Raw genomic sequence first — 26,206 nt, forward strand, 5'->3', positions numbered from 1 at the left:
AAAGCCTAAGTAATTCTTTAACATGAGAATCAACATTGAATATGTACTTTCTTAAGAGCCCTGGCTGGTTTGGCTCAGTGGATAGAGCATCGGCCTGAGGACTGAAGGGTCCCAGGTTCAATTCCAGTCAAGGGCACATGCCCGGGTTGCGGGCTCCATCCCCAGTGGGTGGCATGCAGGAGGCAGCTGATCAATGGTTCTATCTCATCATTGATGTTTCTCTCTCTTTCTCCCTCTCCCTTCCTCTCTGAAATCAATAAAAAATAATTTAAAAAATTAATTAAAAAAAGAAGCTGAAAAATTTTCAGAAAATGCTTATTTATATAGTTGCATCCAAAGTATTTCCTTAATGACTGAACTATCTAGAAAGTAGGAGGCTAGTCTTTGAATCTATCTATTTTCTTTTTATTTCCAGAATATTCCAGTATTATCTAATTTCTTTTAAGTTTCTTTCTCTTTTTTTAGATTTTTTAATTGATTTTTAGAGAGAGAGGAAGGGAGAGAAAGAGAAACATCAAGGTGAGACCAGAACATTGATGGGCTGCCTTCTGTACATCCCCTACTGGGAATCGAGACCAAAACCTAGGCAATTCCCTGACAGGGAATTGAATCAGCAACCTTACAGTGTATGGCCGACACCCAGCCAACTGAGCCACACTGGCCAGGGCTTATTACAGTATCTCATTTATTATGTGGAGTGACCTAGGTGTTTTATGCTTTGCCTATCCCCCCATTCCTAATAAGAGAAATGAAAGAGTAAAGTTTTATTAATTTGAACACTATTTTGATTTATGGGATATGGGCACTTTCAATCCAGGGGCAGAGTAACTGATTTTCTGATTAAAGTTCAGTGAGGGCCTGGGGTGTTCTTCCCCTTGTGACTAAGCTCAATAATTGGGCAGTGGCTGAGTATTGGTTACTACCTTCTCCCCCTTCACTCTGATAAGAGGGAAGTTGACAAACTACCCAGAAGAGTTTGGGTGTTTTTGTTTTGTTTGTTTTTTACTTGGGTGGAGGAAAACAAAAGTCCCAATGTAATAATTTAAACCAGACTAAGTATTGCCCAGTAAAATTTCCAGAGAATCTCTCCAATAAACTTAAAGAATCATTTTATACTTTCCCCAGCAATTTAAGTTGTGAAATGGTACCCCTGAAGTATCTTATTCTTTGAAAGAGTTCTCAAGGATTTAAATCTGTTTCATTTTGAAGTTCTGTGTATAGTATAAGATGTTTACTGTTGGAGGATGATTCTGAGCCCAATCATTATGAGAGATACTAAATTAGGGCAGTATGTATTAAATCCAGGACTCATGGACTAACCATTAATCAAGAAATGTAAATAGCCTGGCGTGTAGCTCAGCGGTTGAGCATTAACCCAGGAACCAAGCAAGAGGCTGCTGGTTCAATCCCCTGTGGGGGGCTTGCAGGAGGCAGCTGATTGATGATGCTTCTCTCTTATCGATGTTTCTATCTCTCTATCCCTCTCCCTTCCTCTCTCTCTAAAACATATTTTTTTAAAAGAAATGTAGATAAATGGGTAAAACAAATTTGTTTCAGCGTTTTCATATGAACACGTTAAGAAATGCATCATAAGTTTCTTCTGCAGCTTCTCTGCTTTTTACCCTCTTAAAGTGGGAGAACGGGGGAAAATTACTAAAGGAAAACCGATAATGGAAGATCTGGAAATAACTATGTGGATAATGATGGTGGGTGATGTTTTCCACTAAGGGTGTTGTGCCCAACCAATGTTTAGAGAGGTTGAGTTTCCGGTTTTGTTTTTAATGTGGACACCATTAGTTACAGCCCTTAACTGTGCCTGCATGTGTATGTGTATGTTAATATTCACCAGTTTTCTGTGAGGGTGTTGACAGCAATGAGGTTTTTACACTTTCCATCCTCCAGGTCCTGGCAAAACTGGCCTGTGGACTACACAAGCCCAACCGCCAGACCCTGGTCTCACATGGGTCAGTCCCACAACTCTTCAGCCACATGCCTATTAACAAAATGTAAGTATTTGGGGAGCGCCTTAAATTTCACTCAGAGACATCTGAAGGCATTCCTCTGGTTGTAGTTTCTTCTGTTCCTTAAGGATTGGAGCCATGGAAAATAGGTTCTAAGGAGGTGGAGGGAGATAACATAGAAAATTTTGAGAAACACACAGACTTTTTTCCTTAACAAAATCAATTCTGGATTATCTGTGGAAGATACTAAATACTGAATTTTCAAAAATGAACTGATTTTTAGATGTATGTTTAACTTCCTTCTAGACTTTTTATTCAAATCTGTTACTAAATAACAAAATAAATACGAGTTCTACTTCTTCTAATATCATATCAAGGTATTCAGGGCTACTGAATTGCTCCCAAACTGAGGCATGAAAGAATCCAAACAAAGTGAATATCTAGGTCAGTGATGGCGAACCTATGACACGTGTGTCAGAGGTGACACGCGAACTCATTTTTTTGGTTGATTTGTCTTTGTTAAATGGCATTTAAATATATAAAATAAATATCAAAAATATAAATCTTTGTTTTACTATGGTTGCAAATATCAAAAAATTTCTATATGTGACACGGCACCAGAGTTAAGTTAGGGTTTTTCAAAATGCTGACACGCCGAGCTCAAAAGGTTCGCCATCACTGATCTAGGTTGTGCCTACCAATTGTGTGTCCTTTACAAGGGCTTATAATATTGTTGAAGGGACAAGATAGGGGCAGGTCAAAGCAACTGAGAGCGTTATCATGAGAGTGTATGTGATTGCTAAATGAATTGTACAGGGAGTTACCAAAGTTCATAGAAGAGTAGTTTCAAAAGGATTTATGAAAGAGGCATGGGATTTGGCATAATTTGGAGAGTCAGATGAGAATAGAAGAGCAATAGTGATTTGGACAACATTTGAACACAAAGAGGGAAAAAGTATGAGGTATTTTTAGTGAACTGGGACATAAACTAGTTTAGCTGGATCATATTAAGGAGGAGAAGTGATGGAAACAGGACTGAAAAGGTCAGTTGAGAACAGATTATAGGAAGCCTCTAAGGCCAGGCTGATGATTTTTTACTTTATTCTTAAGTATAAAAGCTTTTAGCTTATGGATTTGTTTGGGGGCTGCATTTAGTAAGGTCTAGGCCTATCTTTAGGTTAATTTTAATCCCAAAATGGGACAGTAGATTCTATACAATTGAAAGTTTGCTATATGATTGGCTTAATGACGAATTAATGACTTTAACCTTTTATTTTTGCTACTGTTAATCTTCCCAAGTCCTAACTCCCAGAATATCTGAATTCCCAGAATCATCTAATATTATACTAGATATCAATATTCTACAGGACCTGTATGTGCTCTTATTTTCCCTGAATCTTCTGGAGAGCTACTTACACAAGCAAAATGTCTTTGCTGCTAAATAGATATTTAGGATGTGACCTGTAAATCTTTGTCTTTTCTGTTAGTCGTAGTCTTGGAGGGAAACTCGGGGCCTCTGTCATTGAAATCCTGGGGATAGAATACATGGGTGAACTGACCCAGTTCACTGAATCCCAGCTCCAGAGTCATTTTGGAGAGAAGAATGGGTAAGTGATTCCTAATACTTTTCAATCATAACTCTTATTATGAGAATACTAAGTTCAAATATAGACCAAAGAATTTAGTAAAGTCTAGGCCTACCTTTAGGTTAGCATTTGCTCCTTGAGGTAATTTTATTAGTCATTTTGCTTTAAAATATTAGATAACTATGAAAAAAATTAGATAACTGGCCTGTCAGCCTAGAGTAGTTTTTTCATGTACCTAAATAGGTTGATAGGAACTGTTACTTTGATGCTTAGATATATACAAGTACATCATCTATGTATGCTAAGATGCTGATATTCACTTAAAATCCTTGTATTTAGGCTTAGTAAGTACCAAAAAACTTGGGGATATAAATCAGTGGCTTGCTTGGCACTTTTCCAAAAATACAAATAATGACTTGGTTTTGAAAAGCGTAACCCGCATTCCTCTCCTTGGCAATATATTGCACTGGAGTTCATTGGGAAGGGCAGGGATTCTGTCAGAGGTAAGGTATACTTAATTTTGGACAAACGTTTCCTTTTTCATGAAGGTGACAAAAGGATAGTATAATATAGGTATTTTGTTTTGTTTTAATAAGAATAATCATTTGTTTTCACCTTAAACTTTTTGGCTGGTTTTATTAGATCTTGGCTATATGCCATGTGCCGTGGGATCGAACATGATCCGGTTAAACCCAGGCAACTACCCAAAACCATTGGCTGCAGCAAGAACTTCCCAGGAAAGACGGCTCTGGCTACTCGGGAACAGGTCAGCAGGCTTTTTTTTTTTTCCTTTGTGGGTCAGAACCAACGGTCACCAGCTGCCCATATACCAGCACATTATGCTTCCAAAATCTTGATGTCAGTTCCACATGTAGAGCAATCAAGCTGCCTAACGTGTGCTGCTCATGACAGCACCCCCTTTTAGGCTAGCCTTCTTGGCAGAACATTGCCTCTCTCACGGGGGTTAGGTTTGGGTACTGCAGAAGTTTAACAAGTTAGATGGAAACTTTATGCTGTAAAGTATGAAGTAAATAGAGTTCTTTTGTGTGTATTGAAAATTGACTAGTTTTAATGTGATTATTTTTTTCATTGTTTTCCTCCTGAAAAGAAATAAAATAGTAGGTGAAAACTTGGGAGGCCTAGGATATTGTGTCTTTTTTTTTTCTCTTTCTTCTCAGAGCTGGAACATGCCTGAAATTCACCTGATGGCATGCCAGCAGGAAAAGAAAATGAAAAATTATAACTAGGGCAGGTCAGACTACTGAAAATTTCTATGACTGTTGGTCCCTTGGTTATAGGGAAAACTTTCTTGTACACTTCTGTTTGGGGGAGAGCTGAACAAATCTACCATCTAGTTCTATAATAAACTACAATTTTAAAATGAAAGATTAAAATATCAATACTTTTTTTAGGTACAATGGTGGCTTTTGCAGTTAGCCCAGGAACTAGAGGAGAGACTAACAAAGGACCGAAATGATGTAAGATTTTCTTTCTTTATTCCTGGGGCGAGCTTTGGGATTTAATATACCAGTTTAAATATCTTACCTCATGGAGTAGAAACAAAGATACAAAAAGATACCAGCTAAGAACTTTTAAGAAATCTTTTACCTGCTTCCATAAAAGTCAACATGATCTTTGAAAGCCTGGATCTGTAAACATAAGACCTGATATTCCTGTCTCCCTCACTACCATTTGCCTCTACTTTTTTGTGTATGTCCTTTTTTTGTTAACTTTCAAAAAATGTATTGATTTTTAGAGAGGAGGGGGGAAGAGAGAAACATTGATTTGTTGTTCCTCTTATTTATGCATTCATTGGTTGTTTCATGTAGGTGCCCTGACTGGGGATCGAACCCATAACTTTGCTGTATATCGGGATGATGCTCTAACTAACTGAGCTACCCAACCAGGGCTTTGTGTATTTCTTTATCTGACTACTTCCGCGGTCCTGAATATACAGTGGATCTTTATCAGAGTACAGAGCCATTAAGCAGGACATTTAGAGATTGGGCTGTAAATTATTGGATTTAAACATAGTCCAATAATTTACAAAGAAGCACTGACAAAGAAGTACTGACAATTGCCCTGGCTGGGTGATTCAGTTGTTTGGAGTGTCATCATGAACACCAAAAGGTTGCGGGTTCAGTTCCTGTTCAGGGCACATACCTAGGTTTCAGGTTCAATCTCTGGCCGGGGTGTGTATGGGAGGCAGCAGATCAATGTTTCTCTCTCTCCCTTCCTTTTTAAAATCAACAAAAACAGTTTTAGCTCTGGCCGGTTTGGGTCAGTGGTTAGAGCATCAGCCCACAGACTTAAGGGTCTTGAATTCAATTCCCAAAGGCATATACCTTAGTTGCAGATTCAATCCCTGGCCACCTGGTTGGGGCTCAAGCAGGAGGCAACCAACCAATCAATGTGTCTCTCTCATGTTGATGTTTCTCTCTCTCATCTCTCTCTTTTCCCACCCCCCTCCCTTCCACTCTCTAAAAATCAGTGGAAATAATATACTCATTCCTTGGGTGAGGATTTTAAGAAAACTGTTTTAGAGACAGTGTTAAGTCAAAGACCTGACATCTGATAATTTGTTTCTCTATCTACTCTCCTAAAAAAACCAAACCCAGCTTTATTGATGTATATTTTACATACCATAAAATTCACTTGTTTAAAAAAATTCACCCATTTACAGTATACAGTTCAGTGGTTTTAGTATTTTCCAGTTGTTCACCTATTCCACAATCAGTTCAAGAACATTTTCATCACCCAAAAAAGAAATCCTATACCTATTAGCAGTTACTTCCCCAGCCCTCGGCAATCACTAAGTTTCTATCTCTATAGACTTACTATTCTGGTCATTTCATATAAATGGAATAATATAGTATGTGACCTTTTGTGAGTGGTTTGAAATCTTTAAGTTAAAATAATATTTTTAAAGTTCACCCACATTGTAGCATGTATCATTATTTTATTCCTTTTTATAACTGAATATTCTATTGTATAGATATTACATTTTGTTTACCCATTCATCAGTGAGTGGATATTTGAGTTGTTTCCACTTTTTGGCTATTATGAATAATGGTGTTGCTATGAGCATTTATTTACAGATTTTTATATAGACACCTGGTTTTCATTTCTCTTGCTCCTATATAATTAATACCGAGAATTCCTGGGTCACATGGTAACTCTGTTTAGCATTTTGAAGCTGTTGCTGCACTCTTTTACATCCCCAGCAATGTAAGAGACTCCTAATTTCTCTATATCCTTGTTATTGTCTTATTTTATTTTATTTTATTTTTTTTAGCCCTACAAGTGTGTATAAAGTTTATGGTTTTCACTTGAAAACTTTATTGTCCATTTTCTTATCCTTTAGGGAGAAATGTCTGGTGAGATCCTTTACCCATTTTTTAAATGGGTTATCTATTGCATTTTAGGAGTTATTTTTATATTCTGAGTATAAATCTCATCAGATATATAACTTACAAATTTTTCTCTCCCATTCTCTGGGTATTCTTTTCATTTTCCTGATGGTATTGTTTGATAGGCCTTTGCCTTTTGAAACATCTGGGAGCCCTACAAGTCAACTGTATACTGTCAGGAACTATCCAAAACTACCTGAGTACCTCCTTTTAGCTGAATGGTGGGGAATGTTGGTTCTTTGCAGTTTAATAAAGAGGGGTATGATCCCAGTTGTGTTGTCAGCCTATTTGACTTTGCCCACTAGGTGTCGCCTCGTTCTCATCTCTATAAGCCTCTGGGACTTTCTTCCCACTTTGCAGCGCAACTCAATAGGTAGGGATGCCTGTAAATTAACCTGCCTTTAAGCTTAAAAGGACTTTATCCCCAAAGAATTCTGGACATAGAAGATCATATCTTTTTACTTTAAAATATTCTAGCCCTAGGTCAGTGGATAGAAGGTCGGCCTGCAGAGTGAAGGGTCCCGGGTTCAATTCTGGTCAAGGGCACAGGCCTGAGTTTCGGGCTCGATCCCCAGTGGGGGGTGTGCAGGAGGCAGCTGATCAATTATTTTCTCTCATCACTGATGTTTCTATCTCTCTCTCCCTCTATGAAATCAATAAAAATATTTTAAAAATAAAATAAAATATTCTAGTGGTTTCCCTTCACACTTAAGTCTCGTGTGGATTTATTTCATTTTATAATGACCGATATGATTTGGTCTCTGGTTACATCTCTAACCTCATCTCCTATCCTGTCCCCCTTACTCACTCCGCTCTAGTGTCCGCTCCACTGGCTTCCTTCCCTTTTATTTAACACAACAAGCAAATTCTCACCTTAGCACTTTAGTACTTACTATTTCTTCAGCCTGGAGAAGCTTTGCTTATATTCTTAAAATTTGCTTCCACAGTTTATTTAGGTCTCTGCTTAAATTTCACCTTCTCGAAGAGGCCTTCTCAGCTACCCTCTTACATCAGCAGCCTCCAGCACTCTCTGCCTTACTCTGCTTTTTTTTTTATAGCACTTTGTAGTCACTTTTATTACAGGTCTATTTGTTTAGTATTTGTAGCTCCTACTACAACATAAGATCCATGAGGGCTGCCCAGCTGGTGTGGCTCAGTGCTTGAGTGTCAACCTATGCACCAGAAGGTCACCAGTTTAATTCCTAGTCAGGGCACAAGCTCGGGTTGCAGGCTCAACTCCCAGTGGGTGGGGGGCGTGCAGGAGGCAGCTGATCGATGTTGATGTTCCTCTCTCCTCATCATCAATGTTTCTCTCTCTCCCTTCCTCTCTTTCTCTAAAAAAAAAAAGAGAGAGAGAGATCCATGAGGGCCTGGACTTTTGTTGTATCCTATCTCTCTGCCTATATGAGGTAGGCATTCAGCCATACTTGAATGGTTTAGTCAACAGACTCCTTTTCTAATTGCCAATGTGTATTCTCTCAAGAGTACAAATAAAGCTGAACCCGGTTTGGCTCAGTGGATAGAGCGTCGGCCTGCGGACTGAAAGGTCCCAGGTTCAATTCCGGTCAAGGGCATGTACCTGGGTTGCGGGCACATCCCCAGTGGGAGATGTGCAGGGGGCAGCTGATCGATGTTTCTCTCTCATTGATGTTTCTAACTCTCTATCTATCTCTCTCCCTTCCTCTCTGTAAAAAATCAATAAAATATATTTAAAAAAAAGAGTACAAATAAAAATCTGTAGGAATTGTATTTCAAAGTATACAAAAACACAGAATTCTATTTTAACCCCCAAATAGGTGCTACTCTTGGCTTGTTTGCCTTAGGGGTATTCCTTCTCAGTAACATCTTTTGATTTTGAGGGGGTCCCAGTAATAGACTTTTTACCTTCTTATATTTCTGCCTCTTGACCTTTATTTCTTAGTTTGCTTTGCAGCAGGAGCATTCAGATGCTTAGACTTCACTAGAAAAATGAACCAATGATCTTGCTGTCTGGAGGCAGGCTCACTACACTGTATCTTCTAGTGATGGGCTGTAAGAAGGGGGTGCTAGTGAAAACTTCTCTCTTATTAAGCATTAGAGCAGATTAAAGAACAAATCCACTACTCCATCTTGACATCCTAGCTTGGATCTTCCATTCAGACAGTTACTTATAAGAGTTCTTCCGCCCTGGCCGGTTTGGCTCAGTGGATGGAGTGTCAGCCTGCGGACTCAAGGGTCCCAGGTTCGATTCCAGTCAAGGGCATGTACCTTGGTTGCGGGCACATCCCCAGTGGGGAGTGTGCAGAAGGCAGCTGATCGATGTTTCTCTCTCATCGATGTTTCTAACTCTCTAACCCTCTCCCTTCCTCTCTGTAAAAAAATCAATAAAATATATTTTTAAAAATAGAGTTCTTCCTTCAGCCACAAAATAGAATATAGTACTACAGGTATTTGTTATCATCTTCCTGCATAGACACCATAAAAAGAACATTCAGGAAGTCCATTTTATATATTCTCTCCTCTTTGCATCACCTGTCAAAATATCCTAGATATCCAAATTGTATCTTCTTTAATTTCTTCTTATACACCAAAATAGCACAATTTTTAAAAAATTTTAAATTAAACTTGACTATTTCCAAACCATTTTGCCACCCTGGTTCTTTTATTGTTCTCTCACACAGTTCAGTATACAGAATCCAGATGGTAACTTTAGTTCTGGTCTTAATCCTTTTATACCCACAGAATGACAGGGTAGCCACACAGTTGGCTGTGAGCATTCGTGTACAAGGAGACAAACGTCTCAGCAGTCTGCGCCGCTGCTGTGCCCTTACCCGCTACGATGCTCACAAGATGAGCCATGATGCATTTGCTGTCATCAGGAACTGTAATACTTCAGGAATCCAAACCGAATGGTGAGTTTCTTTCTAGCTCATCTTTTCAGAAGAGACTTATACCCTGTCTTGCTCTAAAACTAGTGGGTAATATAAACTTTCCAGCAGGGGTAGTTGTGACTCTGGCTAGCAGGAACTATTACCGAGAGCAATAGTCATGCACAAAGGAGAGAAACACAGTAGCAACACCAGCAAAAAGACAGCTCAGCCGCAACTTCTTTGCCTGCACTTGGTGCAATCCAATTCCCAGGGGTAGGTTTGAGAGACAGAGTGAGTCAATACTATCCTTACCTGTATCATTTGCAATAGTCAGGGGAATGACCAGTTGCACTTGGGAGTACAGAATTAACGTTTCAAGAACACAGCACACTTGGGAACTTCTTTCTCAACTACTTGATTTTTCTATCTTAAAAGCATCTTCCTTGATAATGAAACCCACACTCATTGATAATCTCTATCTAGCATCCAAACTCAGTTACAAGCTCCATGGTACAATACCAAATGTCATGTTAAATAAACTTTAGTTAGTCATGAAAAATAACCAAATATATGATTGGAGGGTGTTCATTTACTGTCCAGATACTATTTTCAATGTTGGAATCCTTTAACTATTTAACAGCCTATTACATTTTTTAAAAAGTATTCCAGTCTGGCTGGTGTGGCTCTGTGGTTGAGAGTCAAGGTGTGGCTCTGTGGTTGAGAGTCAACTTATGAACCAGGAGGGCACATGCCAGGGTTGTGGGCTCAGTCCTCAGTAGGGGGCATGCAGGAGGCAGCTGATCAATGATTCTTTCTCATCACTGATGTTTCTATCTTTCTCTCCCTCTCCATTCCTCTCTGAAATCAATAAAAATATAAAAGAAATATAAAGAAAGGAAGGCTGTCAGCGTTAGTATCAGGTGGTGCCCTTTTAAAAACAGAATGTGTGAGAGGTTTTTTTAAAAAAGTTTTTCTTGTCTAAACTTTCTGAAGCTCTTCGTTACCCCAAGTAAAGTTTCTTGCCCTAACCCTGAATTACAGCAGCTCTGCAGCAGTATCGTATGAAAACAGTAATATGTAGCTGTCAGAGGATCCAACTTACACATAAGTGACTGGTTCACCAAGTCAGCAATTCTCAAGATGTGGTCCTAGATTAGCAACATCAGAATCATCTAGGAACTTGTTAGAAAGGCAAATTCTCTTTCTATCCCACATCTATTGTATCTACATTAATCTGATACACCCTAAAGTTTGAGAATCAATGCAGTAATAATTACCTCTTGCGGCAGAATCAGAATCCCAGGCACTTATAATTCAAATCTGTGACCTGGTGCTAATCTTGTTTTTTGTGTTTTGTTTTTTTCTTTCCATACAGGTCCCCTCCCCTCACAATGCTTTTCCTTTGTGCTACCAAATTCTCTACCTCTGCCCCTTCATCTTGCACAGACATCACCGCCTTCTTAAGTAACGACTCAAGTCCTCTGCCAAAGGTACCAATTACCAGTCCAGAAAGTAAGACCCAGGGAAGTGGCCCTACGGTGACAGCCACTAAGAAGGCAACCAATCCTTTGGAATCCTTTTTCCAAAAAGCTGCAGAAAAGCAGAAAGTCAAAGAAGCTTCACTTTCGTCTCTCACTGCCACTACCCAGGCCCCCAAAAGCAATTCACCACTCAAGCTCTCATTACCTTTCCAGACCAGCCATACTACAGGAATCGAGCCCTTCTTTAAGCAGAAAAGTCTGCTTCTGAAGCAGAAACAGCTCAATAATCCTCCCATCTCCTTCCCTCCACAAAATCCACAGCCTAGTCCTAAGAAGTTAACAAACAATGTTCCAACAGAATATCCAGATTCTGCCCCTGTCTGTGAGGAGGTTTTGAAGCTAGAATCCTGTAAAGCAACTCCTGCAGAGATGGATTTGGCCCAGAATAGCCCCAGTGGGCTTGCTTCTTTAACTCCCCAGTCTGCTCTGGAGGGGGCTCAGAAGACAACCACTATCCCGAGTCTTCTGGCTACTGAGGATCAAGTGTCCTGTGAGAAGTGTGGTTGTCTGGTACCTGTATGGGAGATGCCGGAACATATGGACTATCATTTTGCACTGGAGTTGCAGAAATCCTTTTTGCAGCCCCACTCCTCAAACCCCCAGGTTGTTCCTGCCAGTTCTCCTCAAGGCAAAAGAAATCCCAAGAGCCCTTTGGCCTCCAGTAATAAACGCCCTAGGCCTGAGGGCATGCAGACATTGGAATCATTTTTTAAGCCATTAACACACTAGTGCTGCCCTTAGGCTTGCTACAAGGTTTTAATATTTTATTTATAACCTGGAAAATGGAAATATGTTCACTTTTCAAGGAATTTCATAACTTTATAAAAAATTTTGTAAGAAAAATAATGCACTTAAATGCTGAGTTAAGGCTCCCATCTCTTCGCCGGCATGGATCCTAATTTCATTGCTGATAGAGATGTAAAAATTCATCTTCCAGAGATACAACTGCTTTCAGTTTTTAATTGTTAAGTGTTTAGGGAGGCAGTCATATAGTTAAAAATGTGTGGACCTTGGAGCCTAAGAGATCTGGTTCCAAACCTGGTTCTGCCTCCTAAGTATATGGCGCTGAGCAAGTCACTTTCCTCACTTTTCCTCATCCCTGAGATAATGAGCAAAATTAAAATAATGCCTTACAGGTTACTGAAGATTAGAAACAATTTATTAAAGTACTGTAGCACAGAAAAGGAACTGAGTAAAAAAAAAAAGTTTTTTAGAAAATTTCCCCTTATCTCTGTGACAGGGGTCACTCAGTAAATACTGAATTTCATACAAGCAAACTGTCTGATAACCAGTTTTAGCCATTGGCCCTTCTACCTCTTGCATCATGTTCTAATGTATGAAACTGTTACTGCACCACTTCAGGAACTCTGTTTAATCATGACTTGGATAAGTCATGATCAGAACTAGATCAGCTCTAGACCTTTGCTACTCTGAATGTGCTTTTCAGGAGCAGCAGCTTCATCAGGGGACTTTTTAAAAATACATATATATATTTATTGATTTCAGAGAGGAAGGGGGAGGGAGAGAGAGATAGAAACATCAATGATGAGAGAGAATCCTTGATCAGCTGCCTCCTGCATACCCCCTACTGGGGATCAAGCCTGCAACCCAGGCATGTGCCCTTGGCCGGAATCGAACCTGGGACCCTTCAGTCCGCAGGCTGACGCTCTATCCACTGAGCCAAGCTGGCTAGGGCAGGGGACTTGTTAAAATCATCTCACCCCACCTCAACTGAATCAGAATCTGTATATTAACAAGATTCCTCAGGCTGTATCTTAAAGTTTGAGAAGTACTGATCTAGAAGATACCAACAACCAGCCAGGTTTGTAGAGAGCATTTACTTAAATTTTAAAGTACAAATTTAAGGGGTAAGTACTTGGGCCTTCAGGGTCACTGGTGTGTTCATCTCTTTCCTACTGAAGTGACTATTTAGCTTAAGGGTTTTCAATTATTGTAGCTTTTTTGCACTTGTCCATGTTTATAGTATTGTATTCTTAGCTCTGTTCTTATATGTGGAAAGTCAGCTTTTCTGATATGGGGGAACCTTGAATAAAACTGAAGATGAAGGGTAGTGAAGACATTGGGGGGTGGGGGATGGGAGAGAAGAAGGAAAGGGGTGGGGGAATGAGAGATATATGTAATACTATCAACAATAAAAAATATATAAAAAACTGAAGAATTGCGTTTGGTGGTGGGGGTAGTGAAGAAGTAGGGAGAATGGTGTACATATCCCCCCTCCCACACATACACTCAAACCAACTGCTTTTTAGTCTTATAAACTGGGGATCTGTATTTACTTTGAAGATGGGGGAAAACATTTGAAAACCACTAGGTCTAACAGAAAATTTCTTCCTCCAAAAATAGTTTCCTTTTTTTATTGCAGTTAAATATCTAATAAAAGACAGTATTCACTGTGTACATGGTCCTTTCCCTACTAGATCTGCAGTTTCATGGAGGTAAGAATTCTTCAGTGTCTTGCACATAATAGATGCTTGATATTCACTAAATGAAGCATAGTAAAAAATTTTAGATAGTTACTAGAACTGGAACAATCAAAATATACATACTACTTGGGGGGGGGGGCAGACAGCTGCTTTATGTACCTTTTTATCCTGCATGTCCCATTGACATAGCAGAGTGGCTCACTAGTTCCTGAATATGTCTCATTAAGTACTGAGATGATTTTCCAAAATTTCCTTTCTCAATCCAGGAAAAGTTAAAAAAAAATTAATTTTAAAAAAAAGCATTTTTGTTCTTTAACAGGTGATTTGTGTATAGGTTTAATATTTCAAATCCACTTATGACCTAAGTGAAATTGTTTTAATTCAGTTGTTTATGACAAGTTTTAAAAAGTTGCTTTGATATAAGGATGACTTATGCCAGGATGTGATCATTCTGCATCTGTTGTTGATAAGCAGTCAGAAGCCCAACTGGGGGGTCCTGCTGGGGGCTTACGAATAGGAACATGTGGAGAAGCAACAATGGTAAGGGGATATCCGATATAATAAAAGCCTAATATGCAAATTTACCAAACAGCGGAACGACTGGTCACTATGATGCACACTGACCACCAGGGAGCAGAAGCTCAATGCAGGAGCTGCCCCCAGCCTGCAGGCCCCAGGCCAGCCAAGGCGGGTGCCAGTGGGAGGCCCCTCCCCCGCCCCCATCACCCCACAGATAAGCCCTGATTGCTGGCCAGGCCTAGGGACCCTACCCGTGCACAAATTTCGTGCACTGGGCCTCAAGTTTAGACTATAAATACTGAGAATTTGTGAGAACTATGAGTTTTGGTTTGGGTGAGACAACCCCGTGGTCGGCAAACTGCGGCTCTTTGGCCCCTTGAGTGTGGCTCTTCCTAAGCCTTAGGAGTACCCTAATTAAGTTAATAACAATGTACCTACCTATATAGTTTAAGTTTAAAAAATTTGGCTCTCAAAAGAAATTTCAATCGTTGTACTGTTGATATTTGGCTCTGTTGACTAATGAGTTTGCCGACCACTGTGCTAACCTAAGAACTCTGAAGACACTTGAGACATGTGCTCCTACTTGTCCACAGTGGTGTTAAGCCCATGCAGGGTTTTGCCCTGGCTGGGTAGCTCAGTTGGTTAGTAGCGGTCGCCAACCGGTGGTCCATGGACCACTGTTGGTCTGTGAGGTCCGAAAGGTTGGCAACCACTGGGTTAGAGCGTTGTCCCAATACACCAAGGTTGTGGGTTTGATCCCCAGTCAGGGCACATTCAATGAATGTATCTTAAGTGGAACAACAAAAAGATGTTTTTTTCCTCTCTAAAAATCAATAAAATTAAAAAATCAACCCATGCAGGGATCTCAGAAGTGATAATCCTCATAGCAGCTTAGCCCTCCCACTACCTAATGTCCTTGTGCCCTAGCAACATGCTCTAGCAACAGGGGACTTTTACTTTTATGCTGGCAGCTGGAAATCAGCTCTTTGGTGCGTCGATAACCCTCCCAAGTGCCTCCTGGTAGTGTGATTAACCTGTCATTTGTTTGATGTACGTTATTTCTTTACTTTGCTTATTAAGAGATATTGTATGCTACTGGCTTTTGAAATCATAACACCCACAGCGAACCTGTGCTAAATAAGTAGCTGGCAAAAACAAAAGTCAATCTCTGAGCATAACTTTGTTGTCTCCCAAACACAAAAACATTTTTTTGTGTGCCAAATATAACCTTTCCATATAGCTCAGCAAATGTACAGATGGAAGTAAACCTTTTCTTAGTTCCCAACACGGGAAGGTCTTCAACGGTAAGGCTTCTTCGTGACAAGTGAAACCAGTGAGCAAAAAAAGCAGCTGAGCTTGAGAGGTAGGGAAGCTATCACTTTAATACCCTGGAGACAGAATGCCCCTGGGGACCTCATTAAATTTCTTTTTCCAAGTTCAGTGCTCAAAATGCTTTTTGTAGTTGATTTTAGCGTTGAGCCCTATTTCTCTACCCATAGACTGTGATAATCAGGTACTCTGAACACAGAAACAGGAAGGTACTAAAGTTTGGCAAGGTGGCCCTCATAGCTCCAAGGAGCCAGTTTAGGCTCCATAAACCTCACTTCAGGCTATTTTGCATTGCTAGGTAAAGCATGAGGACCAGATTACCATGTCTCTAAATTCTACTCTTCATTAAGTAGCTGGCATACTAATCTCCAAATCTCTGACACAGTAGTGAGTTCCTTACCATTAGCAAGTGGCCAATTCTTTAAACCCTAGAGTGCGGGGAGCACGATTGCGCTCCTCCTGTCTTTCGCCAAAAGTGCTCCGCCAAAAGTGCCGGGAGCGCTATCGCACTCCTCCTGCAGTGTCACTATTAGATGCGAGTACAGTGGGGCCTTGACTTACGAGTGTCCCGACTAACGAGTTTTTTGAGATATGAGCCGTCTCTCAGCCGATTTTTTGCTTTGAGTTGCGAGCTAAAATTCGGGTTACGAGCCAGCTTCAGATACCCCACCGCTAGTTGGCGCAGCGAACGTCACAGTGAACGCCACAACATCAGCCCAGCATCACGTGTCTCACTGGTTCACTTTTTGATTTGGCACACGAGTAATTTGAGTTACGAGCTCCGTCATGGAACGAATTAAACTCGTAAGTCAAGGCCCCACTGTAGTTCACTCTTTATTGACAGATGGCACCTAAGTGCAGATTACTTATGATGCTGAATGTTTGTAGTTCTAAAATTGACCACTGGCATTTATCTGCCTAATTTTTTACAGGTACTACGATTTTATGAAGGTTACTCAGATTTTGTAGCCCTAAAGCTTTGAAATGGCGTCCAATTCTAAGTCTGCTTTTATTAGTGATGATGATATTGCTAAATATGTCAATTCTTGCTGTGAAGATGATTTTGTGGAAGATATTGGAGAAGGGTGTCCCTCTATTTTAACATTATATGTTTTGTTCAAATTTTTTTTCTACTAGTATTTTATAATACAATCAGCAAACAATATATGTCAAAGATGAAAACAAATGTAGTAAAGGTTTCCTTAAGTTTTTGAATATGTAACTTCATTTACTTGCGATTCATAATTTTTTTCCTAAACTGCAGTAAAATCAGCAAAAATGCCTTGGCAATTTTAGCACAGTTCCTAGGATATTGGTTGGCACTCAAAGGGTTTAAGTATGAGGTGGTTACCTATCTCAGCTCAAAAGACAGCAGTTTTGCTTTCTATTCTGCTCACTCAAAGAACTATGCAAAACAGCTCAGAATACTTGATCACAATACTGGAACACTGATCGCAGGTGGGAGAGAGGAAAGAAAGAATGGTGAATGAGGTATCAGATGAGCTCTTTCCCCATTCAGGGTTCAGCAGTTTTAGGGTTTCACTTGTCTCTAATCCCAGAGGAATCTAGTTCTGGAAGTTGAACCTGTGTTTAATAAGCACAGTGTGTTCAATAAAACATTTTTATTCTGTACAATATATATATATGTGTGTATTTAAATATATATATGTATGTACATATATATATACGCAAAGAAACCTCAACCAACAAATCCCTGAGTCCATGGGAACCCAGGACAGTAACAAAGGGAAAGGAGGGAGTCCATGTCCTAAAGAGTAGGAAATATGGCAACAACTTTCCCTTCTCTCCAGGTTCCCAGCAACAGAGGGAAAGGGATGGTCACTGCAAATTACTAAAACAAGAGGACTTCTGTAGGAGCGGGAAGCAGGGTGGGGTGGTGGAACGGGAGCTGTGGGTCAGTGTGGGAAAGTAAAACATACGGCTTGCTCCAGCATTAAAACCAACAGATCACTCCTGGCCGGATAGCTCAGTCGGTTAGAGCATTGTCCTGATATGCCAAGGTTTCTGGTTTGATGCCCAGTCAGGGCACATACAATAAATGCATATATGAGTGAAACAACAAATCAATGTTTCTCTCTTCCTCTTTCTAAAACCAATTGAAGAAAAAAACACAAAAAATCAACAGATCACTGCAGAAGAGGGGACAAAACTGATTGACATGCAGCTGACCTTTGGTATACCAAGCCTTAGCTTGGCAGCCCCACGCCTGGGCCAGCTCAACAAATAGCACCTGTGGGGCCTATGAGAGGAGAAACGGGGGAAATGGCCCTCGAGTGAAGAAGGGAAGGGCCATAAAGCTGAGGAATAGGCTGCATGTCTCAGCACAGGATGGAACATTGCCATTCACTGTCCCTGTGCCATTTCTTCAGACCCTAGGCCACCAGATGGCCAGGAGCCTGAGTAGATGTCTTCTGTCCACAGTCAGGTAGAGATGGGCAACTTACATGGTCTTCAGAAGAGGTATAGAAAAAGGAGTGTTTTCGAGGACCACTCCCAGTTGTGACAATTCCTGAAGTGCAGGGACCACACCGGTGAATCATGCCCAGTCCTGACAGTGGGGCCAAGGTGGCAGCGGTCAGCTCCCTCCGTAGACAGGTCATGGGGTTTCCAGGGTGGATGAGCCAACGAGATGGACACACAGCTGCTGAGCACTGCCCTGAATTCTCCTGTCTTCTCCCTCAGGGCTTTCCCTCCCTGGCCACACCAAGCTTGGCACCTTTCCAGCAAGGTGGCAGGGAGCACCCCTCTCCCTAGCCTATTAACACACAGAGCCGCCAACAGGGGGCAGCATGGCCAGAGGCATCTTATATTGTAGGGACAGCAATAGAGCTGTGCCGGCTTGGAGTTCAGAAGCCCACGTTGGCCTGGGCTTCTCCCGCTGCAATGGCTTGCACATCTGTGACATGGCCGATGCCCTTGGTGACACCCTCCCGGAACAGCAGCTTGGCGCCCACCTTCAGGTACTCTGGGTGTTTCAGGAAGCGGAAACGTACCACTGCCTTCTCCCCTGTCCGCAGCTTGTCCTGCAGCAGATATGCGGTCACTGGCCCTGGTAATGCCTTGGGTCCCATTCTCTACCAGCCTGGGTTCTCCACCCTCAGGGGCCTATCAGGCTTCTACCCACTCTGAATGGGTCTTTGCCCCTTTGGTGGTACCAGGGAGTTCTCTATGAGTCTGGGGCCAGGCCTTTCTGGAAGGAGAATTCTGACTTTTCCCTGGAAAAATGTGCATAGCTGGGTCCCTCTCACCTTGGCATGGATCTTTTCCACCACTGCCGTCTGGCGGACATTGCCCACGTGTACTGTCACTTGGAAGCCGCGCCGGAATGTGGTGGCATGGAACAGTAGGACTATTTCTGCCTCGAACACTGAGCAGATGGTGGGGTTCATCTCGGGGCTCACCATCACCATGCCCTGGGGAGGACAGCCCCAGACCTCATGTTAGTCTCTCACCCTTACAGCTCCCTAAGTTTCCTCTTCCTCTAGGACAGTGGTTCTCAACCTTCCTAATGCCGCGACCCTTTAATACAGTTCCTCATGTTGTGGTGACCCCCAATTTCATTGTTACAAATTGAACATAATTAAAGCATAGTGATTAATCACAAAACAGTAATTATATATGTGTTTTCCAATGGTCTTAGGCGACCCCTGTGAAAGGGTCGTTCGACCCCCAAAGGGGTCGCGACCCACAGGTTGAGAACCGCTGCTCTAGGACTTCAAACACAAGACCTCAGAAGGCAATATCCAAAGCTCTCCTCTTAAGAGGAACCCTCCTTACCTACCTCCCAGGTCCTCTAACCCTTCTAATGATTTGTATTTCTAGGGTCCTGGACACTTGGGTTGGACCACAGTGATTCATAATTAGTGATCTGTGCTTTATGAGTATTCTAACCCTTTTCAAACACAGACAGTCTGTGTAACCAGCTTCCTGGGGTAGAGACCATGTTCTCTTTGAGTTCCCCTTACACAGGTGCTTCTCTTGTGTCCCCTCTCCAACCCACTCTCCCACCTCACCTTTCGAAGGAGCGCACGGTCAAAGTCCCCGAGGGCCAGTGTAGCAGCCTGACCAGCTCGCAGTACACGACAGGCAGAGCGGTTGCGCTGGATGCTGCATACTCTCAGCTCCAGGAAGCAGCCATCGTCCGTGGGGCCCACCACCAGCTGGTCGCCCTCACGGCAAATCCCACTGCAGCCCAGAGGGCGGATGGCACAGCGTCAGCCCAGGCTCCCTTACTTACTTCTCTGCTAGGGTCACCCAGAGCATTCTTTCCCCTCTATGGTGAGTCCCTCAGGAGGGGAAAACCGACCCTAAATTCTGACTTAGGGAAAAAATTCTAACTTGGAGATAGAGGAGATGGCTGCTTGCCCCAGTTCAGAGTTCAGATTCTGCAGGGTAGTACCAGGAAAGGCAGTGACGACTGGCAGAGGTACCTGCTGGTTTGACACTGAACATCTGATCCCCGAAAGAGCAAGACAGCCCCTTGGATTTCATCCTCTGCTTTGGAAAGAGTCTTAAGGGCCCTCTCATTTCCCGACTTGAAAATGAGGTCAGCTGAATACACTCTAGTTTTCTTCCTGGAGCCCAAGACCCACACTTCTCCCTCAGGGGCCTGGAGATGCCCAGTAAAGCAGCAATACTGTTTCTTCCCTCACAAGCCACTGGACTAGCTTTCTCCAGCTCTTCTGATGGTGAAAGCCTGATCTGAAGACAAGCACATCTTTTAGCTAAGCTCTGTTCAAGTCCAGGGTCTCCTTTGGACCATGATGTCTTCTAGTGTCTGGGTATGTGAGGGCTGAGTGGGGTGGGCGGCAAGCAAGGAAATTCACCTGGAAAGTGTCCCTCCAACAACTGTCCCCACCTCTGGTACTGTGTAGATTTCATCCACCTGAAGCCAAAGAAAATTCTATCAATGGCCTGTGCAGGTGCAAAATCTCTAAGTCTCTTAAGCAGACTCGGGGCTTAGCCAGAATTAGTCCTTCCTAGTTCCCCGGCTCACTGCCTGTTTGGGTGGACAATTTACCTGAAACTCTGTCAGCTGCTGCATAAGTTCCTCCTGCTCTTTGCTGTTGGTGAGCGGTGGCAGGATATTCAGAAAGACTTTGAGCAGGTCCAAACTCTCTCCAGACACACTGGACAGGGTGAAGATAGGGGTGACGCTGTAGAGGGAGGCATGAGACAGACAGATGAGGAAAGTTCTAACAGGAGGCAGAGGCTAGAGCCTATTCATGGAAAGGTGAGCTTTTATCAGGGTGGCTAGGCCCCTCCTGATAACCTTCCCAGGAGCTTCAGGCCCTCTCTCTGTGAACCAGCCAAGGACCTATCCAGAGCCCAGGGGGGTTGGTGAATGCCTGTCACAGCACTTTGTCTCCAGGGTCCCAGGCATCAGCAAAGCTCCAGGCTGGCTTGGGGAAAGGGTCAGCCCTTTAGCAAAGACACCCTCCCACAATCCCAACCTGCAAACCACAGAACTGAGCCAGACTGGTTTGGTCCTGAGGTGGGACACCCTGTTCCCAGGCCTGTGGCAGCCTCCCCGTGGATCAGGGCTCTGGAGTGAGGAAGGCTTACTTGGGTGACTGGGCAAACTGCTGGGCAGCGGTGACGGCATCGTCCTCAGAGATGACCAGCATGGGGACTTTGTGGCAGCCGGGCTGCTTCAGGACCCGCTCTAGCTGGCGTACCGTCCTCTCCACTGTGGTCTTGGCGCACAGGTCCACCTTGCTGACCACGATGAAGAAGGGCACTTTCAGGGCCAGGGCCAGCCCCAGATGTTCCCTTGTTGTGCCGGCTGCCTCAGAGAAGGAAGGCAGGAGTCAGGAGAGAAGAGTGAGGATGTGGGAGGGAGGAGAGGGAACAAGAGAAAAGTTCATCTGGCTCCCAGGTTGGAGGAGACCCCCTTCCAGCCACATCCCTGCCCCAATGCCTCGTACCAATCCCAGTGTTAGCACTAACGAGGAGCAGTGTTAGCACTAACGAGGAGCAGGGCACAGTCAGGGCAGTAAGAGGTGAGGCCAAAGATGGTGGTGTGTAGGTACTTGTGGTGGCCGGCCAGGTCGATGAAGGTGATCATCTTGGAGCTGCTCTCACAGATCTCTTCTGCCGTCCGTGAGTCACTGTAATTCACCACCTGGCCCAGAGCCCAGGGCTCTCAGTGCCCCTGCCAGCCTCCCCAACCCTTTCAGAGTTGCCAGGACCTAAACCAGTCCCTGGGTGACCCTGCCTCTTAACCCTGAGCCCCATTTCTGATTTAATTCAGTTGATTCCCCATGGGTTTTCTAAGGAGGACAGAGCTTGTGCACTGCCCTTAGGGCTTCATCTACTCTACTCCAAGAAGTCTCCACACACTCCCTCAGACTCTGTCCCTCACCACTACCCTCCCATCCTCACAGTCTGGCCCCACTGGGTCCCGTTGATTGCATGCACCTCTCCCTTGCTGTTAAAGCCCAGGATCTCGAAGCTGATGCTGGAGGTCCGGCCAGACTGAATCTCATGCAGGTGGCGGAACAGGTTGAGCCGAGCCCGGCCCCGGCCATTGTCCAGCTCTCCTTGGGTCAGGACTCCAAGCAGAGTTGACTTCCCCGAGTCCACATTCCCCAGGACAGCCACACGAAGGTCCAGAAACTGTGGATGAATTGTCAGAGGTAAGGGCTCCAATCCCTTCTCTCTCTACTGAAGGTTGGGTCAAGGGCAGTGCTGCTCCCTGGGAACCAAATGATGAACTGGATACCCCCAGGGTCACAGGCAGGAGACAGCCTGCCACCACAGGGTCCTCAGGGAGCATGGGTGTGAAAGGCAGGGAAAAGTGTGCTCACCTGCTGGTTGTCAGGGACCTTTCGTACCAGCACCTCCGTGATCTTTCGGGGCATGTCGCTATCATAATCCACTTCTCGCTCCCGGAGAACAGTGATGTCTGCCCCAACCCTATCACAGCAAGGCCGAAGCTGCCACATCTCGCTTGTACGCCCCCATCCCCAGCCTTCCATCCTGGCTCTGGACCAATGGCCTTCCCACACGTCCCAAAGAGCTCCCAACGCGTTACTTTCTCTCCTACCACCCTCCAATCTATCCCATATCCCATATCCACATGTTAAAGATCCCTTTAAACAAACAAACAAACAAACAAGTCTTAAATCAAAAAGCAAAAAAGCCTAGGTTCAAATGTGGAGGAGCTCAGAACTAGCCCTCCCCACTTCAGCCCTTTGTCAAGAGAAGGCAGCAAAAGGAAAGTATCTTCTTGGCCCTAAGGCCCTAGGTGACTGGATGCATTTGGGTTCTCCCCAGAGTTAGGGAAGAGAGAACTGAGGGGGGAGGGGAAGCATACTTCTCTGCCATCCGGTGCAGGGTCTTGAGGGAGGCCCGCATCTCCTCCTCAGCCAGCCCCACCAGCAGCCCATTGTCCTCCACCCCAATCTGGTAGACTGCCTCACCACGGCCCTCCTGGAGCCGCCACTTCATCTGTGTCACCAGGTGCTCAAAGCGGTACTGGGATGGATTCACCAGCTTCAGCTTAGGGCAGGTGAGGGATCATGAGAAGGTGAAATCAGAGATGCTCCTCCTAAACCCACATGCTCACCACCTGTCCTGCTGTAAGGACCAGGACCTTCCCTTCCCACTTAAACCCCCTCATGCCTGGCCCCCCTCTAACAGTGAGTCCCCCCAATAAAATGAGGTACAGAGCCCTTACCCTGAACCACATCCCTAAATTACTATAGATCATGAAGTTGGAAGGATCTCAGAGAAATCGCCATCCCATGCCAGCAAGGACAACCTGCACCTCCCCAGCCTAAGACTCACTTTATATTCGATGTTTCCATCTTCAGCCTGAAAAGAAACAGAAAGCGGTTACCAAATACGGTCCAGACCCAACCCCTACTTCCCCGATTCCTGATGGCGCCCAAGCAACAGCTAACTTGAGAGAGCAGGAAGCCACAGTGGCACCTGCTTAGGCAGGTGCCTGCCAAAGGTCATTGGCAGACAAGCCCTCTACCCAGCCCCAATGTGACTTCTCCCAAGGAAAGGCCTCTAAGAACAATCATCCATCTAAGCCAGGAACAGAACCCTGAGTCCCTCCTTGCTTTGGTCACTGGCAGCATGTTCTTCCTAGAGCAGCGGTTCTCAACCTGTGGGTCGCGGTCCCTTTGGCGGTCGAACGACCCTTTCACAGGGGTCGCCTAAGACCATCCTGCATATCAGATATTTACATTACGATTAATAACAGTAGCAACATTACAGTTATGAAGTAGCAATGAAAATAATTTTATGGTTGGGTCACATGAGGAACTGTATTTAAAGGGCCAGAAGGTTGAGAACCGCTGTCCTAGAGGCAAGATCACTCCTTCCTTCTCTTCAGGCCCTCAAACTGCCGTCCCCAAACTGCTGTCTTCGCTGTGTCTGGGCTATTGAGGCCATTCTCTGCCACTGGTCTGGGAGACACCATTTCCTTCCTCCCCACCCTTCTCAGCTGATGTCATCAAGAGTAAGAGAATGCAAGAGGTTCTGGACCAGGGCCAATGACTGAACTCAGCACTGGTCATTACAAGCCCAATGAGAGGGGAGCTGAAATAAGAGAGGGATAGGGCTCCAAAGTTGGGGCTGAAGGGAAGAGAAGAAACTCAGAAAATATAATTAAGGGGACAGACTCACTGTGGCTTTTATCTCCTACCCCCTAACCCAGGGGTGGGGAACCTTTTTTCTGCCAAGGGCCATTTGGATATTTATAGCATCATTCGAGGGCCATACAAAATTATCATCTTAAAAATTAGCCTGCTGTATTTGGTCAAACAATTAACTCACCCCTAATGCCTTGGCAGGACCAGACCAAATGATTTCTCTAGCCTCATACGGCCTGTGAGCTGGACGTTCCCCACACCTGCCCTAACTCTTATGTCTAAGCTGAGGTGGAATCCTGAGTCCACTCCAGTCTCCTCTACCTCTTCCCTATATTAAGTGACCCAACGGAAGTATCCTATTGCCCGAGCCTTTCCCTCTCAGGTGCAAAAGGATATGAGATTTGCTGGTTCTGCCTGTCTTGCATTTCTGCACTCCTCCTCCTTGGCCATTTCTCTTTTTCCCTTTCTGTCATCATTCCATCTCTTCAAGGCCCTCTGACTCTAGGCTCTCATAGGCCTTCACCTATCATCTCTATTTCATGGAGTATAAGGGAGATCTTTACTCATCAACAAAGACCTTCCTTTTTATCATTTTGACGGAGGTGAAAAGTTAGAATGAATGGCTTCAGAAAAGTGGTACAAGGATGATCCAAAGTGTGGCCCCAGGACCAGCTTCATTAGAACCACCCAGGAACTTGTAAATGCAGATTCTCAGGCCCACCTCTGACCTACTGAGTCAGGAACTCTAGGGGCGGGGCAGCAATCAGATGATTCTGATACTGTGCTAAAGTTTGATAACCACTGGTTTAGGCTCTTCTTCTGGGTCCTTCTTTCCTAAGATGGACAAAGTAGCATTATTCTCTGCCTTAAGGGGTAGATGAAGCAGGTATGTGGAGGCTGCCCTCACATCCTCCTAGGACAGGCAAAGGACAGGATTACCTGACTGACTGTTCTGGGGTGTGTGTGTGTGTGTGTGTACTCAGGGATAAGGACAGAACATACTGCTCTTTTCCCGGTACTCGCTTCCTCCCCATGGAACAAGTGTAGAAAACTCTGCCTCTCCATCCCAGGACTAGTCTCCCTGCTCTAGTGCAGCACAGGCATGAACCTGGGCATCCATTCTGATCACCCCAAGGGGATGGGAGTGGAATCTCCCTCCCCCACTTCTCCTCCTGCATTACCTAGATCAGAATAGGAGGATCCTCCTCCCCACTCTTCCTCTCCGGGGTCCTGATCCCGGAGGAGAGGGCCAGTCTCTCTATCCCTTCTTCCAGGGGTCCTGGGACCGGAAGGAGGGGGGGGTCTACTCTCCCCAGGGGTCCTGACACCGGAAGGGGGTGTCAAGTCTCTCCGTCCCGCCTTCCCGGAGTCCCGGGACCGGAAGAAGTGGTTTCTACTCAACCCGCCACTTCTCGGGTGCTCACCTCGGGGGGCAGATACGGGGGGTTGTTGGCTTTGCTCCCTCTGTTCTTTCCGTTCTTCTTCTTCCCCTTCGGGCCCCCGCAGCCGCTGCTGCCCCCGGCGCCCCTAGCCTTGAGGGTTCCGCCCATGGCCGGGCCCCCTCCGGGCCGGCAGCAGCCGCCGAACAGCTCCGATACCCGCGAGTCCATTCGCCGCCGCCGCCAGCCCCCCGCCCGGCCCCTCCCCCCCGCCACTACCGCCGCCGCCGCCCCTACTGCCACCGCCGCGTCCGGCCAGCCAGAGGAGAGCGGGGTGGGGCCCTGCCCAGGCCACGCCCCCACCCGTCTCCGGCTCTAGGCGCGTCAGAAACAGCCGCGGTGCACCACGGGATATCGAGTCCTCAAGCCCGAGAGCTTCCTCCAAAGAGGTCGCCGCCATCCTACAACTCCCAGGAAGCATCGCGGCGCAGGGGCCGCAGGTGGCTTCGGGGCGTAGACCAGGAGCGCGCCTTTGCGCGCAAAGGTCTAAGGGAGCTGTAG

At 44.6% G+C, this 26,206-nt stretch overlaps 2 protein-coding genes across 7 annotated transcripts in view; one reads left to right on the forward strand and one right to left on the reverse strand.

Annotated features, from left to right (window-relative positions):
• POLH (DNA polymerase eta) overlaps window positions 1-12,827 on the forward strand; it is a 28,398-nt gene extending 15,571 nt beyond the window's left edge. For 5 of the 6 annotated variants that reach the window (XM_006100586.3, XM_023764141.1, XM_023764142.1 and 2 more), the window contains 6 exons: window positions 1,903-2,006; window positions 3,449-3,568; window positions 4,190-4,313; window positions 4,960-5,025; window positions 9,679-9,848; window positions 11,182-12,827. In XM_006100586.3, the coding sequence (XP_006100648.1) occupies window positions 1,903-2,006; window positions 3,449-3,568; window positions 4,190-4,313; window positions 4,960-5,025; window positions 9,679-9,848; window positions 11,182-12,076 (1,479 nt within the window). In that variant the 3' untranslated portion in view covers window positions 12,077-12,827. The remainder of the gene's footprint in view (window positions 1-1,902; window positions 2,007-3,448; window positions 3,569-4,189; window positions 4,314-4,959; window positions 5,026-9,678; window positions 9,849-11,181) is intronic. The other variant, XM_014465991.2, reaches the window with a different exon arrangement.
• A 4,419-nt stretch (window positions 12,828-17,246) lies between these two features.
• GTPBP2 (GTP binding protein 2) lies at window positions 17,247-25,893 on the reverse strand. Its single transcript, XM_006100587.3, has 12 exons — window positions 25,691-25,893; window positions 23,452-23,478; window positions 22,979-23,163; window positions 22,470-22,578; window positions 22,081-22,278; window positions 21,610-21,784; window positions 21,226-21,445; window positions 20,681-20,816; window positions 20,487-20,545; window positions 19,674-19,845; window positions 18,909-19,073; window positions 17,247-18,683 (listed from the first exon to the last, which is right to left on the reverse strand). The coding sequence occupies exons 1-12, from the start codon at window positions 25,874-25,876 to the stop codon at window positions 18,507-18,509; spliced, it is 1,809 nt and encodes a 602-aa protein (XP_006100649.1). The 5' UTR covers window positions 25,877-25,893; the 3' UTR covers window positions 17,247-18,506.
• Window positions 25,894-26,206: the final 313 nt, after the last annotated feature.

Source organism: Myotis lucifugus, unplaced genomic scaffold (assembly GCF_000147115.1).
Source record: "Myotis lucifugus unplaced genomic scaffold, Myoluc2.0 scaffold_318, whole genome shotgun sequence".
NCBI lineage: Eukaryota > Metazoa > Chordata > Mammalia > Chiroptera > Vespertilionidae > Myotis > Myotis lucifugus.